Raw genomic sequence first — 14,003 nt, forward strand, 5'->3', positions numbered from 1 at the left:
CCTGCCTCAGCCTGCCAAGTAGTTGGGACTACAGGCACCCCCCACCACGCCAGCTAAGTTTTGTATTTTTAGTAGAGACAGGGTTTTGCCATATTGGCCAGGCTGGTCTCAAACTCCTGACCTAATGATCCGCTGGCCTCAGCCTCCCAAAGTGCTGGGATTACAGGCTTGAGCTGCCGAGCCCGGCCGGTTTTTGTTTTTTGAGACGGAGTTTCGCTCTTATTGCCCAGGCCGGAATGCAATGACATGATCTCAGTTCACTGCAACTTCCATCTCCCAGGTTCAAGCGATCTTCCTGCCTCAGCCTCCTGAGTAGCTGAGATTACAGGTACACACCACCAGGCCCAGCTGATTTTTTTTATTTTTTGTATTTTTAGTAGAGACGGAGTTTTACCATGTTAGCCAGGATAGTCTTGATCTCTTGACCTCATGATCTGCCTGCCTCGGCCTCCCAAAGCACTGGGATTACAGGTGTGAGCCACCACCTGGCCCCTACTTTACTATTCTTATTTAGGGTTGTGAATCTTTGTGAAGTCAAATGAATTTTAGATTGGTGTTACACTGAATTTACAGATTAAAGAGAAGTGGCATCTCTTTTTTTTTTTTTTTTTTTTTTTTATGGTGGTGTTTTTTTTGAGTTTCTTACTCTGTCACCCAGGCTGGAGTGCAGAGGCGCAATCTTGGCTCACTGCAACCTCCGCCTCCCAGGTTCAAGCAATTCTCCTGCTTCAGCCTCCCATGTAGCTGGGATTAAAGGCATGTGCCACCATGCCTGGCTAATTTTTTTGTATTTTTAGTAGAGACAGGGTTTCACCATGCTGGCCAGGCCGGTCTTGAACTCCTGACCTCATGATCTGCCTGCCTCAGCCTTCCAAAGTGCTGGGATTACAGGCATGAGCCACCGTGCCTGGCCAAGAAGTGGCATCTTTCTAATAAGTCATTCCATCCAAGAGCATGGACTGTTTTTGTTTTTAGATCATCTTCTGTTTCATTTGTTAGTTTAAAAGTGGTTTTCATAGCAGAAATATGTATTTCTGGCTAGTTCCTACACTCTAGTTTTTGTTGCTATTGTGAGCATCTTATTTTTACTTTTATTTTCTAGTTGGTATTGCTAGTGTACAGAAATTCTCAATTTGTGTTTATCTTGAATCAGAACCCCCTAGTGAACTCTTTATTATTTCTGTTTCTGTTAATTCTGTTAAATTTCTAGTATATCAGCATATTATCTACAAACAATGACATTGTTATCTCTTTCTTTATAACTTTTCCTTTTTATCTTCTTACATCATTGGTTATGATCTCTGGTATTCGACTGAACACGGTCATAAGATTAGGCATTCTTGTCTTAATCCTAATTTTTAAATGAAATGCATCTGAAATTTATCCATTAAGTAAAGTGGTTTCCCTAGGTCTTATTATATTACTTTTTACATATTAAGGAAGTTCCCTTCTATTTCTTGTTTGCTAAGATGTTTCTAAAAATTGTAATAAACTTCAAATATTTTTCCACATTGACTGAGATATCCATTTTCCATTATATTATTATATTAGTGAATCACAGTAGATTTTCTGTGTCTAATATGGACATTCCTGAGATAAAATTTACTTGCTCATTATGAATCATTTTATTGTCTTTAATATCCTACTGGACCTTGTACACCAATATTTAATATTTTATTAAGTATCTACATTGATACCTACATTTTATACCTACATTCATCAACAATATTAGCCTATAGTTTTCCTTTCTTGTATTGTCTTTATCTGATTTTGCAGTTCTTCTGTTTCTTGCTTCTCATATTGGGCAGCATATTCTATAAATAAGTAGTAATACATGCTAGAATGTTAGCTATCTCCAAACATTAACCTTTGTTGGAATAAATTAGGAAGTGACTTTATAACATATAATAAAAAGAATACAACCAAATAGAGGACTCTGAGTACTAACTAGCATTGCATACTATCTGAGAAGTCTTTTCATTCTGGCATTTAATTTGTCTAAATTTAATTATACCATCTTTCCTTGAAGCATCAAGATACAGACACAGGAAAGTAAGTCACTTGCTTAAGGTCACATAGTTAATTATTGGAGGAACTAGAAGCCAATCCTTCTGATACCTAGCCCTAACATTGCTACAAAAATGCATGCTAACAAATCCTAACTCTACCACCTCTAATTTGGTTGGTGATGGGTATATTCCATTTCAAGATAAAAGTAAATCAAGTCTTTCTTTCTCACCTACAATATATCCAAGGACCATGCTAACTACTATAAAGAATAAAAAATTTCAATTAAAAATATTTAATAAATATTATTTTGCTAGGCAAGAATCTGCAATATCCAAGGCTCTATCTGTCCTTGTAACACTGCAGTGTAACCCACCGATCTATCTTCCATGGAATTTAACAACTCACCTTTCCCACAAGCTGTACAATTTCTGCCAGGTCTTCTTCTTCCTGCAGAATTTCCTTAGCTTTGGTCCTCAGAGGAACAAACTCTGTGAAGTGTTTGTCATAGTACTCATCCAAGGCACGCATATACTTGCTGTAGCTGATAAGCCAATTGACAGAGGGGAAATGCTTACGCTGAGCTAGTTTCTTATCTAAGCCCCAGAACACCTGATTAAAAAAACAACAAAAACAACAGTAATTTTTCTTAAAAAACAAAGGTAGAAAAAAAATACTAAAGCATATTTGTCCTAACTATGCAACTCTTTTTTCTTTTTTTTGAGACAGAGTCTGGCTCTGTCACCTAGGCTGGAGTGCAGTGGCATGATCTCAGCTCACTACAACCTCTACCTCCCACATTCAAATGAATCTCCTTCCTCAGCCTCCTGAGTAGCTAGGACAACAGGTATGAGCCATCAAGCCCAGCTAATTTTTGCATTTTTGGTAGAGATAGGGTTTCATCATGTTGGCCAGGCTGGTCTCGAACTCCTGACCTCATGTGATCTGCCCACCTCGGCCTCCCAAATTGCTAGGATTACAGGCATCAGCCACCACGCTGGCCCCTAAATATGCAATTCTATAATTCATTGGTCAAATCATACATCTTTTTAGTATATACTAAGTATCACTGAAACAGAATAAAACTTGTAGAAAATGACAATAATGTATTCCTTTCATTTTCAAGGTGGGTAATATCTACAAATCGAATTTAAAATTTACCTGAACTTTCTTAATAGGGTGTCAAATCAGATAGCAAAAAGAAAAATTAATTGACTCTTTGGAAGATTATTACAGTACAATAAATAGATGAACCAGAACAGGTTTATGTAGATGGAATACACACTTTACTTTGATTAAAAACCTCTAACTGGCTGGGCGTGGTGGCTCATACCTGTAATCTCAGCATTTTGGGAGGCTGAGGCAGGCGGATCACCTGAGGTCAGGAGTTTGAGACCAGCCTGGCCAACACGGTGAAATCCCGTCTCTACTGAAAATACAAAAATTAGCTGAGTGTGATGGTGCACACCTGTAATCCCAGCTACTCAGGAGGCTGAAGAAGGAGAAATGCTTGAACCCAGGAGGTGGAGGTTGCAGTGAGCCCATATCTCGACACTGTACTACAGCCTGCATGATGGGAGCGAGACTCCATCTCAAAAAAATAAACCTCTAACTCTTCTGGGCCAGGCATGTGGCTCAGACCTGTAATCCCAGCACTTTGGGAGGCAGAGGCGGGTGAATCACGTGAGGTCAAAAGTCGAGACCAGCCTGGCCAACATGGTGAAACCCTGCCTCTACTAAAAATTCAGTTCCCTATCATTCACAGAGCCAATCCAATAACATCTGACAGTGATTTTTGTAAGGGCAAAACTTCACAGATATTCCATGCATTCCCAACTCTGTTCCCTCTTTCCCCATAATTTAAAACACAAAATTTTGGCAAGCGTTAAAGAGCTTGAGTGTTGTAAATTTAGCCTCTGCCACTTCCTTTTATCTGATACTGTCAGAAACACAGGTAAATATTCTGTTTTTCCCACATGAATAACACAAATATGTCAACTTTTTTTTTTTTTTTTTTTAACTATAGCTCTGATTTATACACATTTTTTGTTTGGGCTAACTAGCTATCCACTAAAATTCATGTTTTGTCACTGGGAAGCAAATGCCTAGACAGAAACTGCATTTTCCAGCCTTACTTTCACGTGGTTGTGGTAGCTAATAGAATGAGTACAGTCAATGTGTCACTTTTGAATCCAAGGTTCAAAAAAGGTGGATATGCCTTCTCCACAGTTTTCCCTTGTGTCAGCTAGATGCAGATGATCACCAGGCTAGGTGACAGTGGAGTCACAAGATGGAAGGAATCCTGGACTCTGAATTATTACTAAACACAAGAGAGCCCTGGACCCAACTATGAAGAGAAATAACTTCTGGGTATTACACATTTTTGGGCCTCTTTGTTTCTATAACTAGGGTTACTATGACTAAAATATCATAGTATTACTCTAATACTAATAAAACTTTTGCTACCTGAATATATTTTCCACTTATATATTATTAAGTTTATTATAAATCCTACATAAACAGCTAAGAAAAAAACAGACAGTAATAAAGGCTCTCAGAGTTAAGAGTGTTCCTAAAACGAACTTTACCATTGCCTATCCTTTAGAGAGTAAATTAAATACTTTATAATGATTACATTAGATTGTATTAGAATAGCAGGGTCTGTGGAGAGGAGGAAAGACTTGGAAGTTGACTACACTAGGGAAAGACATACCTGAACGATACCAAGAGTAGCAGATGTAACTGGATCAGAAAAATCACCACCAGGTGGAGAAACTCTAAATTAAAAAAAAAAACAAAAACGGTCATTACAAAAAAAATGCAGTCATTAGAAATGCTTATAAAAAATAAAATATAAATGTTAAATTTTTTTGAAAGTCAATTTTAAAGTAAAAACTTTTTAGTGTAAATAACTTTAGAAATGACCTTTGGAAAGAAAATCTTACCTAAGAATCTTAAAAGCCAGTATTTAAGTTGTAAACAAGAATGAAAACTACAGAACACCTTCTAGTATGAGACATGAATACATATTTTATTATAATCAATTTTATTATTCTAATCAAATAGATGAAGCAAGAAGGAAAAGCCCCAGGAAAAAAGTATAGCTTTATGTAGTAATCATGAATCTTCATTTTGTTTTTACTATGATGCAATCCCACCCTAATATGTCTATAATTTTCTAAATTACAAAAATTAAACAAATATTGAAATTAAACATATAAATATATAAATTAAAGTCAAACCTATGGAACCAAAATATGTAGAAATTGCCTAAACATGTACATCTTCAAAGAGCTCCTAAGGTGACTCTGGAGTGCAACCCTCCTTAAGAACCGTTGCTCCCAGTGGGAGCTAAATATTCTGTCTTTAAAATATGTGACTTTTTTCTCTCTTTGATACATCTGTGACTTTTTTCTTTTCCAAAGTAAATAGTTTGTTTGCTTACGCTCCTACAATGCTGACACTCCCTTCTCTTTCAGGATTTCCAAGACATTTCACCCTGCCTGCTCTTTCATAAAAAGAGGCCAGACGGGCACCAAGATAGGCTGGATATCCGCTATCTGAAAAAGGAAAATACATTTTAAAAGAGAGTTTCTAAGCCAGCCCCGAAAATCCTATCAGCCTTGTTTACATGATAAGCAATAAACAGGCGTACCTGCAGGCATTTCAGCTAAACGACCAGAGATTTCTCTAAGGGCCTCAGCCCATCTAGAGGTAGAGTCAGCCATCATACTGACATGATAGCCCATGTCACGGAAGTACTCTGACAGTGTGATTCCTAAATTGGGAAGAATATTATTATAAGTTACAATGCTAGCATACAAAATCCTGTTTTTTTCCACCCTTAAGAAAACTTTAAAGCAATAAGTACACAAGGTAGATTGCTAGCTGCTCCCTCAAATCTGCTTTTTCTTCTTCTGGGCACATACTGAACTATGCTTCCTAGCATCCTGTGCACTTAGATATGGCCAGGTAACTGATCTCTGGCTAACAAAATTCAAGTCAAAATAATGTGTTCTACGGCCAGACAAGTCACATGCTCTTTCATGCTCTTTCTTCCTTCTGGCCTGCTGAAATGGAGAGAACTCCCAGTAGTCCTGGAAGCCATGTGTTGAAAATGGTAGAGCTCATTTCAGCCTGGATTGCAGCTCAGAATGACAGAGCAAAGAGTCCCCTGAACACTTGAAATAAACATCTATTATATTGAGCAAATATACAATTGGAATTATTTGATGCCATAGCCTAGCTTACCCTAATATTTTTAGAAAGCAGGAAATGATTTTCTCTATTCTTTATTGAAATAATTAAGTCTGAAATTAATTTTCAAATGTAGCTTCTCTCTCTATATCACATATACATATGGAAACATGCATGCATCCAAAAATAGCCCTTAACTAATCAGGCTGGGTGGTTACTTTTCAAAAGTAACAAATGTTATTAAAATGAGTAATATCTCAATTATCCAGATTATTCTGCTATGCAGATCAGGTCCTATCCTATAAATTTAGACAGTAAACCACTTATAAGCAGATAATATACAGAAACAAGTCTTGGGTTCTAGTTCCTATTCTGTCATTAACCTTAGCAAAATAACTTGATTTCCCAGTGTGGTTTCCTAACCAATTAAAAATGGAATAACGCTGCCTGCCATATATACTTCTATATAGCAGATTAAGTGAAATACATTAAATAAATATCATTTTAAAAGTACGAAGTGCTAGAAAACTCTAAGATATTACGAAAAATGTATTGTTATATTATAAAAGTTCCAAAAGCTAATGCCATGGCTTCTTTATTTTACTAGTAAAGAAACAGAGGTTTATATAAGTAAAATTAACATAATTAATGGAAAATTTAGCACTTTACTATTTATCATATTGTATCTTTCAGAATAAAAAATACTGACTGTTGAGGCATTCATAAAATGGTCCCATGAAGAAAGTCTTTAAGAAACATTATCGGCTGGTCCGATGGTAGTGGGTTATTAGAACTTATTAACATTAGTGTCACTAAAGTTGGTATACAACCCCCCACTGCTAAATTTGACTGGCTTAAAAAAAAAAAAGAAACATTATCAATATTAAGGCTTCAACAACACAATAATTATTACATATTCCAATCTAATGGTAAGAACAGATCCTTTCTTATACAAGCATGCTGTGTTTTAAACCTGTGATGAAATGTCACAGATACTTGTGATAATTAGAAATAAATGGCAGAAAAGACAAATACACATGAGTAAGTGAGAATTCTCTGACAGACCTACAGGTATCAGTGCCTACAATAAAAATATGCCTCAGACAAAATCAAGAAACAAACAAACTGGGACATATTTGCAACTCACGACAGATAAAGGATGCATTAATTCATTAATCAAAGAGTTTCTGGCCAGGTGCAGTGGCTCATGCCTGTAATCCCAGCACTTTGGGAGGCCAAAGTGGGTGGATCCCCTGAGGTCAGGAGTTTGAGACCAGCCTGGCCAACATGGTGAAACCCTGTCTCTACTAAAAATACAAAAATTAGACAGGTGTGGTGGTGGTGCATGCCTGTAATCCCAGCTACTCGGGAGGCTGAGGCCGGATAATTGCTTGAACGCAGGCAGGAGGCAGAGGCTGCAGTGAGCCAAGATCGTACCATTGCACTCCAGCCTGGGTGAATGAGTGAGACTTTGTCTCAAAAACAAACAAACAAAAAAGAGCTTTTAGAAATCAGTATGAAAAACAACTATCATCCAAAAGGAAAATGAACACAAGGCAGTTTTTAAACGGTTCATACACACAGGAAAGATGTTAGTTCACTGTTAAATACAGATTTAACAGGTATCTACTAAAGCAAGAATAGTTAAAATTTCAATTGTCAAATCTAGGTGCCAGGTACACGGTATTCACTGTAATACTCTTTCAACTTTTCCGTATGGTTGATAATTATCATAAGAACATGTTGAAAAAACTAGCATTGGTGAAGATGTTAAGAAGCAGAAACTCTTGTCTACTGTTAGCCCTTTTGAAGGGCAATCAGAATGTAAAATCACCATTAACAGCTGTATTGGCAGGGATTTTACTTCTAAGAAATTACCCTAAGAAATGTGAAAAGAGGCCATGCATGGTGGCTCATGCCTGTAATCCCAGATCTTTGGGATCCCAAGGCAGGATGATCTCTTGAGGCTACGAGTTGCCCATCCTGGGCAACATGATGAGACCCATCCCTACAGAAAATAAAAAAATTAGCCAGGCATGGTGGCTCATGTATGTAGCCTCAGCTAGTTGGGAGGCTGAGATGAGAGGATCCCCTGAGACCACAAGGTCAAGGCTACAGTGAGCCATGACCATGCCACTGCACTCCAGCCTGGGTGATAGAGCAAGACCCTGTCTTTAAGGAAAAACAACATGCAAAGAAACATGCATGCAAAACACACAAAGAACAATGTAAGAATATATGTATAAGGATATTTTAGTGCTGCCTATCACAAACACGGATAAAGAATCCAATAGTCCAACAAAAAGATGCCAGTTAAATTATGATATATCCATACAAAGGGATACTGTGCAGCCAGCCATTTAAAAGAATAAGGTAGCTTTCTATGTCACTGTCTCTCTCTCATAAAAGTTACCACCAGGCCGGGCGTGGTTGGTCAAGCTTGTAATCCCAGCACTTTGGGAGGCTGAGGCGGGTGGATCACGAGGTCAAGAGATCGAGACCATCCTGGTCAACATGGTGAAACCCTGTCTCTACTAAAAATACAAAAAATTAGCTGGGCATGGTGGCGTGTGCCTGTAATGTAATCCCAGCTACTCAGGAGGCTGAGGCAGGAGAATTGCCTGAACCCAGGAGGCGGAGGTTGCGGTGAGCCGAGAACGCGCCATTGCACTCCAGCCTGGGTAACGAGAGTGAAACCCCGTCTCAAAAAAAAAAAAAAAGCTACCACCAAACAAGGAGAACAAGAAATATAGAAATACAAATTTAATCCTTAAAAACCAGGAGACATAGTCCCACAACAATATAATAAAAAAAAGTCATCTAAATGAGGTAAAAACCAAGTAAGAGTATGGAAAAATGCCAAGAATTATATGAAGCCATGAATCTCAGATAAAGCTTCTGCAAACTTGAAGGCACATCCTGAGGAGCAAGAGTGCTTTGTTTGCAACATTGCAAAAAAGCGACATGGCCAGTCACAGGAGTTCCTTATACCCAGTTTGGCATCAAAGAGAAGCAGGAACACGGGGATGAACAAAACACAAGTAGGTGCTCTATCTTCACTAACAGAAAAGTGGGTGAGGTGGGGGAAGAAGTCACTGTGAATGGCCTTATAGTTGCTGATTTCTGGTATCAGGCAAGAAGAGTAAAATAACTTCCTTACACAGAAGCATGCCATAATAAACTTCACAAGTTACCATGAAGAATTCCTGCTACCCTGGACCACAGTCACAGCCACCCACCTATCTCCTACAAAGATGAGTAATAGTAATAATAAATATCAGAATAGGATATCTAAGCAAAGATAAAATAAGAAAAAAGAGAGAAGAGAAGAATATAATGATGGCCAAATAACCTGCCAAAGAATAAATGAAAACTGTGACCACAGTTAATTTAAAAACATACACACACACACACACACACACACACACCCCCTAATAAAGCAGCCTACCACAAAATAAAATCTCAAGGCACATGGAGCAAGATAAGAAGAGATGCTTCATGAGCTGGCAGAATAAAAAGAAATAGAAGTGAAGGTTTCATTAGTAGCAACACAAAGAGTAAATACCATTTATCCTGTGAACAGACAAAAGGCTAAATAAAAAGGATTAGAGAGGAAACGATGCATATGGAAAACAGATAACAAAAATCTAGTATGTCTAGTTGGTATATTTGAAGACAGCCATAATGAAAAAGTTTCAGATGTAATTTTCTAAATTTTTCCAAAATAAAAAACATATTCATAAATTAAAAGGGTATATATCTCCAGAAAAATTTATTGAAACTATCAACATTGGGATATATCCTAATAAAGTTAAGAGACTTCAAATTTAAAGAGAAAGTCCTTTAGGAAAAAAGAGAACAATCACCTACAAAAGGAAAAAAAGCAGGCCAGCCTCAGATCTGTCCCCAGCATTTAACACTAGTTCTCAAAGAAAGAAATATTGATCAGGAATTTTATATGCAGCCAAACTACTATTAAAATTTAAAGGCAATAGAAAAAATATCAAATTTATGAAGAAACAAGAATTTAGAGAACACAGTTGCCATAAGTCTTCTTGAAGAAACTTCCAAAAGTCAAATTATAGTCAATCAAGAAATGGAGAAATTACAGCCAAGGGACTGCTAGTGAGCATTAACTCCATTTTAATGTAGGCCTAAAGCTAATTCAAATACTGGCTTTATGGCTACAGAATAGAATCTAAGTTTTATAATCCTGAAAACATAGACATAAAAGCAGGGATGGAAATGGAATCAAAGACGGAAGGTCATTAATAAATGAATTGTCTTATCTTTCATATCCCCAGTCAAAATATATTAATTCAAAGCTGGTAAGTCAAGTTACACAGGTTCAAGTATATTTAAAAACTAGATCAATTAAAAAACGTGGTGAAAAAAGGTAGTATAAGATACATCAGGCTAGGCATGGTGGCTCACACCTGTAATCCTAGCACTTTGGGAGGTCAAGGCGGGCAGATCACCTGAGCAACAGAGCGAGACCATGACTCAAAAAAAAAAAAAAAAAAAAAAAAAGATAGAGGCAGCTCTATAAATATCTTATATTCACTTATTCTGAAGATATAATAAGTAATATATATATCTAAAATAGAAAATAAAACAAAATATATATATATTTTTGAGATAGCGTGTTGCTCTTGTTGCCCAGGCTGGAGTGCAATGGCACAATCTCGGCTCACTTGCAACCTCCGCCTCCTGGGTTCAAGCAATTCTCCTGTCTCAGCCTCCTGAGTAGCTGGGATTACAGATGCCCGCCATCACACCCAGCCAATTTTTTGTGAAATTAGCAGAGATGGGGTTTCACCATACTGACCAGGCTGGTCTCAAACTCCTGACCTCAAGTGATCCACCTGCCCAGCCACGTAAAATATTTTAAAAGCTAGGAATGTGCTTATATGTACAGAGATATTTTAGAATGAAAGCAAAATGTTATTTAGAAAAGTATGGTGCTAGCTTACACTTAAGAACAGATGTTAACTGCTTTTATTCCAATTATATACTCACCAGTATAAATAGAGGCTTCTCTAGCAGCAACAGGCATATTGGAGGTATTGGCTACCAAGGCTGTCCTCTTCATAATTGACTCTACCTTACCGTCAACCTCCATTGTTAGCTACAGATAAAATATATATTAGTGAATCTCTAATTTCTAAGGTAACATTTTAGATTTTAGTCCTCCCTCTTTTTTTTTTTTTTTTTTTACAACTTTTGCCCATATTTAATGCCTCTTACAATAACTGTTCCTAAAGTAATATTCCGCACCTGCTTCAACCTCTCTTCCCTACTCCATGGTGCTATGAAGAAGACAGACATTATTTCAATTTCATAAATAAATATTTTATGAAAAAAAGAAACATTACTATAATAATCTAGATCATAAATCATAAGAAAAGGTCACATCTCTAAATGTTTTATTTCATCTTTCTCCCAATAAGTAAAAACCACCAGACCACAAAAAGAAACTTTCAAGTGTTTGACTTAAGAATGAAAATTCCTGGCCGGTTATGGTGGCTCATGCCTATAACCCCAGCACTTTGGTAGGCCAAGGTGGGTGGATTAATGGAGGTCAGGAGTTCAGCCTGGACAACATGGTGAAACCCTGTCTCTACTAAAAATACAAAATAAGATGCGTGTGGTGGCGTGTGCCTGTTATCTCAGCTACTTGGGAGGCCAAGGCAGAAGAATCGCTTGAACCCAGGAGGCAGAGGTTGCAGTGATTTGAAATTGCATGATTTCACTCTAGCCTGGACAAAAAGGGTGAAACTGGCCGGCGCAGTGGCTCACACCTGTAATCCCAGCACTTTGGGAAGTTGAGGAGGGCAGATCACGAGGTCACGAGATCGTGACCAGCCTGGCCAACATGGTGAAACCCCGTCTCTACTAAAAATACAAAAATTAGCTCGGTGTGGTGGCACAAGCCTGTAGTCCCAGCTACTCAGGAGGCTGAGGCAGGGAAATCACTTGACCCTGGGAGGTGGAGGTTGCAGTTAGCCAAGATTGTGCCACTGCACTCTAGCCTGGTGACAGAGCGAGATTCCGTATCAACAACAGCAACAACAAAAGAATTAAAATTCCTTTTCTTGAATATACAAATATAATTTTAAAATTCCTTAAAAGATCCTTGACGAATGACAGCATTGCTCCAGACCCAACACAAAGCTTTATTAATTGTCAACGAACATAGATTAGTGGTATTTTCTCTAGGACATTATTTGAAGCTTTATACAGACCTCTGGGAAGTCCCGGAGGACTTCAGACATTTCATTTCCTCTTTCACCACATCCTACATAGATGATTACATCACTGTTAGAATACTTGGATAGAGACTGTGATATCACTGTCTTTCCACAGCCAAAGGCTCCAGGGATAGCAGTAGTTCCTCCCTGGACACACCTAAACAAAGAAAACAAAGTATGGATTACTTGACTTGCTAATAGATGTTAATAAATAAAGTAGGTAAGGAACACAAAAACACAAACTAAAGAAAGCACTATGAAACATATTCCATAAACTAGAGAAGAGGGGTATATGAAAATAATAAGATAAAAAAAGGCTTGGCACAGAAGCTTATGCCTGTAATCCCAATGCTTTGGGAGACTGAGGTAGGAGGGCTGCCTGAGCCCTGGAGTTCAAGACCAGTGTGGGCAAAAGGGCAAGACCCAGTCTCTACAAAAATTTTAGAAATTAGAAGGGCATGGTGGTGCATGCCTATGGTCTAGCTATTCAGAAGGCTGGGGCAGGAGGACAACTGGAGCCCTGGAGTTTGAGGTTACAGTCAACTATGATCTAGCCATTGTATTCCAGCCTAGGCCAGAGTGATAACCTGTTTCTTAAAAAGAGAGAGAGAGAGAGAGAAAGAGAGAGATAGGAGATGGTTTATGGTTTTTAAGCAGTCGTAGAAAATGGAAAGAGCAGACAACAAATTAAGAAACACTGCTGGGCAACAGAGAGAGCCCAGTTGATTTTATTTAGGTCAGTGAAAAAATAATTGCAGCTTTTGTCATTTCCTCCCCCTACCCGCCCCCCAAGATGGAGTCTCGCTCTGTCGCCCACACTGGAGTGCAATGGCATGATCTTGGCTCACTGCAACCTCTGCTCCCTGAGGTTCAAGCAATTCTCCTGCCTCAGCCTCCTGAGTAGCTGGAATTACAGGTGTGTGCCACCACATCTGGCTCATTTTTATGCATTTTTAGTAGAGACAGGGTTTCACCATATTGGCCAGACTGGTCTAGAACTCCTGACCTTGTGATCCACCCGCCTTGGCCTCCCAAAGTGCTGGGATTACAGGCTTCAGCCACCATGCCCAGCCCTTTGTTATTACTTTTAATAGAAATCATCAATTTATGGTGACATAAATCTACTAATTGTTTTTAAAAAGTTATACCACAATTCTTTATTTTTAAAAAGTTATACAAGCAAATAAATTAAATACATACTTTATGCTGGGAAATCTATTCCTGGTTTATTGAGTGACATAATAAATTGCTTGGTAATAATATATACTTAAATCATTTGAACTTTGTACATCACAAAATCAGCTTATCATAAAATTATACAATTGGTTACAGAGGGGCTTAAGCCAAAAATAGACATCAGTCGAAAGCTACAGATAATTGGAGTATTTACTTCTTTGTCATTAAATAGGGCATTTTCCAAGTGCTCTGTCATCTGAATTATTTAATAATTTTAAATCAAGAAGTAGATACAGCATCAAACTTAAAGTTGGGTATCCAAGTTGCTTGCCTCTAAGTTTGATTTATCCCAGGTATGGAGTTTGGGACTAA

General features: G+C 37.9%; 1 protein-coding gene across 2 annotated transcripts in view; it reads right to left on the minus strand.

Moving 5' to 3' along the window:
* The window catches only part of ATP6V1A (ATPase H+ transporting V1 subunit A), a 61,494-nt gene that overhangs the window by 11,502 nt on the left and 35,989 nt on the right, over positions 1-14,003 (minus strand). For both annotated transcript variants that reach the window (XM_032299028.1, XM_032299029.1), the window contains exons 7-12: positions 12,450-12,612; positions 11,224-11,332; positions 5,663-5,785; positions 5,453-5,567; positions 4,721-4,784; positions 2,416-2,619 (exon numbers count right to left, since the gene is read on the minus strand). In XM_032299028.1, coding sequence (XP_032154919.1) covers positions 2,416-2,619; positions 4,721-4,784; positions 5,453-5,567; positions 5,663-5,785; positions 11,224-11,332; positions 12,450-12,612 — 778 coding nt within the window. The remainder of the gene's footprint in view (positions 1-2,415; positions 2,620-4,720; positions 4,785-5,452; positions 5,568-5,662; positions 5,786-11,223; positions 11,333-12,449; positions 12,613-14,003) is intronic.

The sequence above is a fragment of the Sapajus apella genome, unplaced genomic scaffold, assembly GCF_009761245.1.
Source record: "Sapajus apella isolate SASKATOON/1434 unplaced genomic scaffold, GSC_monkey_1.0 scaffold40, whole genome shotgun sequence".
Classification (NCBI taxonomy): Eukaryota; Metazoa; Chordata; class Mammalia; order Primates; family Cebidae; genus Sapajus; species Sapajus apella.